This window comes from Oryza brachyantha, chromosome 7 (assembly GCF_000231095.2).
Source record: "Oryza brachyantha chromosome 7, ObraRS2, whole genome shotgun sequence".
NCBI lineage: Eukaryota > Viridiplantae > Streptophyta > Magnoliopsida > Poales > Poaceae > Oryza > Oryza brachyantha.
Window position 1 is genome coordinate 2,497,836 of NC_023169.2, and position 6,097 is coordinate 2,503,932.

At 42.2% G+C, this 6,097-nt stretch overlaps 1 protein-coding gene across 1 annotated transcript; it reads right to left on the bottom strand.

Annotated features, from left to right (window-relative positions):
• Window positions 1-587: 587 nt before the first annotated feature.
• On the bottom strand, window positions 588-5,715 carry LOC102721094 (type I inositol polyphosphate 5-phosphatase 4-like). Its single transcript, XM_006657432.2, has 14 exons — window positions 5,101-5,715; window positions 4,847-4,934; window positions 4,080-4,160; window positions 3,775-3,865; window positions 3,461-3,565; window positions 2,858-3,364; window positions 2,573-2,708; window positions 2,283-2,476; window positions 2,081-2,189; window positions 1,701-1,849; window positions 1,352-1,596; window positions 1,161-1,223; window positions 995-1,030; window positions 588-908 (listed from the first exon to the last, which is right to left on the bottom strand). Exons 1-11 carry the CDS (start codon window positions 5,128-5,130, stop codon window positions 1,377-1,379), a joined length of 1,710 nt encoding a protein of 569 aa, XP_006657495.1. The 5' UTR covers window positions 5,131-5,715; the 3' UTR covers window positions 588-908; window positions 995-1,030; window positions 1,161-1,223; window positions 1,352-1,376.
• Window positions 5,716-6,097: the final 382 nt, after the last annotated feature.

Here is a 6,097-nt window from a genome sequence, read left to right on the forward strand (position 1 = left end):
TCTGAATCTGTCAATATTTCCATCCAACAACTTGTGGGCAGTAGAGTGCATGAATTTGGAGATCACAATTCCACAGGCATGTGGCTCCAATCAGCTAGACAACAAAAGAAGATCAAACAAGTTTTTTGAATACCTGACTAAGCTTGGTGAAGTGTGTTACTTCTATATGACCTGGGAAACAAAATCAAGGCTAACAAAGGCTTCAGGACAACAGACACCATTCTCCAAGAAACCATACATACAGTGGATTCCCTTTCTGAACAATGAACTGCTGCAACTTGCAACTTGCAAGAGCATGCATGAGATGAGATGATGGAGAATCATTTCTGCTACTGCCATGGTGCACCCAGTGCATAATAAAATGAAGCACTGGAACTGACTAGTAATAGGTAATAGGAAACAGATAGGAACAAGTTTAAAGAAAAGAGTGTGAAACACCAGGGGTTTGTAGGAACATTGCACTTGGCAAAAGCCATCTGGGAGCATAATTGAGGGAGCCAATCTTTTTGTCATGGTTATGAGTAGTACTAATGCATGCCTCACCTGACTGTTCAGGCACCACAAAAAAAAAATTATACACATGATTGTAACTGTGCAAGCTTCTCATACTCATCATCATTCCTCCCTCAGCCTAGGAACAGTCATCCTAAAGCTAAGTGTCATGTTTTACTACAATAATTCCACAACTTGCATGGGATACACTAGCTGGTTTACAAAGCTTCCAAAGGGAAAGGGAAAATAATATATTGGTGTTTATTGACACTCTAAACTGATAAAAAGCTAGAAAAAAAAGGAAGTAATAGCTTTTTCAGAGAAACTAAGGCTAAAGCTGGCTTGATTGTATAGTTAGTGGCATGGGCTGGATTACTTCTCCATTGAAATGGTTGCCTGCAAAATTGCCCATTACCCTGCAATGACACCATAAAACATTGTCAATCGACCTAGATTTCGAAAGAGGTTTTAACTCTTATCTAAAAAAAAATGAGAATTGTACCTTTAAGTTAGCATTTGCACATTCTTGCTTGAGTATCTGCATGAGGGATGCCAAATAAACAAGCCATTGGTCAACCCAATTCATTCTATTGAAATCAACTCTTAGAAGCTACGCGTGTCTCCAGTCAACAAAGAACCAGAAATTAAAATATATAGTCAAAACTCACATTTGATCACCTAATGAGCTGATTCTTGAACCCTACATGGTGTACTTTCGACAAGTACCTAATCTGTATATAATAATAAAAAGAGTAAATAAAGGTAGAATAGAATCAAACAAGCTAGAAGCAGTGTAACTAAAAATACAAGTACAAAAATATCCTTCAAAATTCTGTCACTGCATGAAAAGTTAGCATACCTTACATCATTCTGACAACTCAAAATCAGTTAAAGTTTATTTCTCGGTAGCTCTGTGAATGTGGTAAAAGCTCTTCCACCTCAATTCTTGAGCTGAAATATCCCATGTTTTTCCTCCTGTGGTGTACAATATCAACTTCTGCCATGAAAATACTGTACACTGGCCTGTGGTCGGAGAAGCGAGACTCCCCACGAACATAACACAGCTGGTTGAGGCCATTACCGTACCAGAGGATGCGATCACACCTTTTGGTACAAAATCCAGAGAAGAAAAGGGGTGAGATCACTGAAAATTAATGTCATAGTAGAATAAGGCAGTCTTAGTTATTGTAATAACTGATGAAACATACCATGCAGGCGTCCTTCTCTTTTCTTTGGGATGCATGCCCTCTCCGGCATAACGATCGGAATTAAATGAATACTTGTATGTGGGAGGAAAATAAATCCTTCCTTCTTTCCAGCCCTGAAAAACTCGCCCATATCTCTGTTGTATTCGAAGCTGTTCCAGAAGAGGTCATTCAAAAGTTTTTAGTAGCCTTTCATCCATTGAAATATGTAATAAAGGGCTTCTTTTTTTGCAAGGAATGTAAAAAAGGATTTTGATCTGAACATTTTGAATTTTTTTTGTCTTTCAAGTTTTCTGTAGTTCGCTAAATTACATAACCAGGTTGTAAAATAAACAGAACAAGTAGGACAGAACTGTATAGTCTTGATAGTCACTGCAAATTACCTGATCTTTCTCTAATAATTGTTTCCAGTTATGCATTTCAACAAGTGCTCTTGCTGAACAATAGGACAGGGCAATACGATAGTTCAAATCCCCAAGCCATATTATACGGCTGCATGAGTATTAGAAGATAACAAATTATGAGACAAGCTTGTTTTAGTTTCCACATTAGCATCCTAAGAAAACAAAAGGAAATGTCTCTTACTCATGCTCAAGAATCGTCTCAGGTGACTTGACATCATTAGAACCACGAACCCGTGGAAATCGTGTCTTCCTTAAAATTTCCATAACATCAGAGTTCCTCCGCAATTCATCCCCTTCCTTTTCTCCTGAGGTCAAATGGCAGCATATGAAGCAGAAGCTTGTCTGGTGCAAAGACATGCTTATTGATATAGAGCCCTGCAACACAAAAGTTAGGACCTACACTTTAGATCTGTCACCGCAACAATGACTAATTGTATACAATGAAGATGTGTATATACTGCCTAATATTACCTTATTCCCAAGATAACCCATCAGCCCTCTACCCACACAAGAAACTTTTAAGTTTCTCACATCATCTCTTATTTCATTGCGCACCCAAACAGTGAGAAAAATGCCAACCATTTGTTTGCTGGCAACCAAGCAATACCTGAAGAACCATAGGCATTTTCAAATAATTAGTTCTGCATGACCTTAAAATTCAAAAGGTTGCGGAACATTACAACCAACATTTACAAAATTTGCTGGTAAGGGGATCCAAGTAATAATTCATGATGTTCATAACAGGATTAATAATACCTTGATCCATTGGGTTGCTCTTGCACATCGTGATCTTCAGTTGGTGCTGATGTATTGCAGCTACAAGGAAGTGGAGAAAGTTGTGCGGCATTACAAAGTTCCTCATCGATGTTCTCCTCATCTGGTGACCCAATCCACCGCAAATTACCATCAAAGTCACTTGGTCTACCTCCCAAGCTGACTGGGTCACAAACGCTAAACCTTCGGTCCAACTTTGGTTGTGGGAACATGTAGTCTGCATCCATTCTTAAACTACGGCTGAGATTGTGGAATGATCGGCGATGAAAGAATGAGTAGTTCTCCTGCCTTCTTGCAGACCCCTCAAAATCAGCATCTAGTTCTACAACTGGATTGAGGACTGGTGATGGTGTATGATAGACACCAGAACCACTTGCCCCAGGATTCTTATTCAATGTCCTCCTAATAAGAGACACCCACTTCTTTGCTGGAAGATTATCTTCGGTGCCAAGAACATTTCCAGCATTCAAAGGGACAATCTCCTGAAATCTGCCATAGACCGGTAATAGTAAATTAACTGAAACAGCTCAGAATCATCACTGTTCAGATAAGATTGTCTGTATAGAAAGGCCATCTGACACATACCCTAACACGTAGATATCAGCGGGAGGAGAAGAGTGAAGCCACTCATCCAAATTTAGCCCCCTGGGTGGGGACTTGCCACCGACATTCCACGTCGCGGCAAAGATTCTACATGCAAAAGGAAGCAAAAGAGTGATACATCAGATTCTTTCAACATAATGTAGCAGACTCAAAATGCAGGAACTACCTAACAGCTATTTCGACAATGATTATCATACAAAGATACAAGATTCCATCCAATCTCACTAGCCACTACACAACAGACACAACGCCAGCAGGTGCCAGCAGGCAAAACACGCATGGTGAATCAATGGCACCTGTAATCTTGAACCTCTGTCAGGCGTGCTAGATCGAAATCATTCCTCCCTCGGCGAACGCGATCGGCACTCCGCTTGGACGACGACCGGTCTACGGGCCCATAAGGAAACAACAAACAGGAATAATCAGATAGCTTGGCAGTGCAAAAGAGCCTGGTGCTGCAGAAAGATTCAAAGGAGCTTGACAAAGATTAACTCAGCAGGAAAAAAGAGAGAGAGTTGTGGTGGGAAGAGAAAGCTGCATCTGTTTGAGAGTGTGAGAAGAGAGAGGGGTGGCGTGGTCCAAATGCTTCTTTTCACTGTACCTGTTCTGCTTTTCTTGGCTGCGCTTGTGCTTGCAGAGCTCGCTGAGAAGCTGGCCCTCCCTGCTCCACCACCATCCCTACCTGGATCACACGGCAAACTCAGCACAGCACAGAACCAAACAAAGGCAGTAAACACAACAAAGAAAAAGCTGGCTGCTGCCTCTGATCTTTCGATGAACGACACCCCCTTTCACATTAAACGTGCATAGAAATGCAGGCAGTAGAAGGAAGCATCATGCCAAGCAACAGCAAACAAAATTTGCTGCAGTTTTGTGTGTTTGTGGCAAAAAGATTTCTTGGTTGGTTCTGACCTTTTGAGGACTTGTGAATCAATAAAAATCAGAACTGGAAACTGAAACGTACGCGTAGCAGATATCTAAGACGGATAAAAGGCGTCTGATTGTGACGGGTCAATTAGCTGCCCATCTAACTTTGAATCAGCACCTCGATCTTGGACTTGAAAGATCGGATAAGGAGATGATAACCACAAAACAAACAAACACGGCAGGTCTGAGAAGTCCCAAGCAATCAGCTTTCTTGGATCAGCTTGGGACTTCTCCAAACAAATAAACACCGGAGCACGCAGCAAGCAAAGGTAAAGGGGGAGATTCCATTTGGGGGCGGGGGGGGAGGGGGGGGGGGCGCGCAGGGCACTTTCATTAATCCCAACATAAATGCACAAAAAATTAAATCTTGCATACAGGAGGCTGCAATTAATTACAGTACTCATCTTTGAACAGCCAAAATGGGGGCATTAATCATCATACCTTGGCTGGTATCAGAATCAGCATGGAAGTCCTGCGCCTTGGTCCTGATGTTGAACCACTTCCTCACGAGGGACTTGGACCATGAAAGCTACAAATATCAAGAAGACGAGACAAGTGAGGAAAACAAATAAAATGAGCACCAAAACATGGTCAACCAGGGGAGAAAAAAACAAGAGAACGGGAAGAGCTCAACAAGAACAGAAGGTCATCGATCTTATGCAGTGATCTATCTGATCAAGAAAGGCAGATGTTACCTTGCTCTTCTTGGTGCTCTCTTCCCTCATTGTCTCATAGCTCCTTCTCCACAAGGGCACAAGACACACCTCTGCAGCCAGCAAGAGGGATCTACCAGGCCGCGATCTTGGCGGCAAGAAACCTCAAATCAAGACCAAAATCACCTCCAAAACGCAGGATTCTGGCCCCCAAATCTTGGACCAAATCAGCCAGATCACCGGCCACCCAAAGATTGGGGTTTTTGACGGTACAGTCCAGAGGATCGATCTCTCCTGCCAATGTAGCCACCGCCACCTTAGGCTCAGCCCTACGATGCAGGAGCTCAGATTGGGCGACTGGCTCAGTGGCAGCCTAGCACTCCTCTACTTGCACTGCTACAATAGAAGCTAGATAGTAGCTAGGACATCGTTGGGAAGAAGAAGAAGAGGAGGAGGAGGAAGAGAACGAAATGGAGAGAGAGAGAGAGGCTTGTTGTTTGTGAGCTGAAGCTTCTCCTTTTATCCCTCTCTCTTCTTCTTCTCCTTCTCTCTCTATGGCTGCTTTGCTCTCTCTCTCTCTCTCTCACTGCTGCTTTTCTCGGCCTGGTCGCCCGAATCCAGGGAGGAGGAAAGGGGGAGGGAGCCGAGGCAAGCAAAGCTGTGGGTGTGGGTGTGGGGGTGGGGGTGGCGAAGCAGCAGCAGGAAGAGGCAGGAGCAGGGAGCAGCACAAATGGCAGCGGAGTGGACAAAGCAACTTCTTGGCCGAGGAAAATGACGGGGAGAAAATTTAAAAATAAAACTTGGAGTTTTTCTCTGGCATATTGTAAATATTTATGGCTGATGGTTGGTTTACAAATAAAAATAATTTACTAATAAAATTTATATATATTCTTAACGATCTAACAATCAAGACTGGAAAATAAATTATGATTAAAAATACAAAATTAATTTTAAATTTTTGGCTATAAGTATAAGTAGAAGAAAAAATATAAGGGTATAAAACACTTCTAGGAAGTACTCACTTCGTACCAAATAAGTT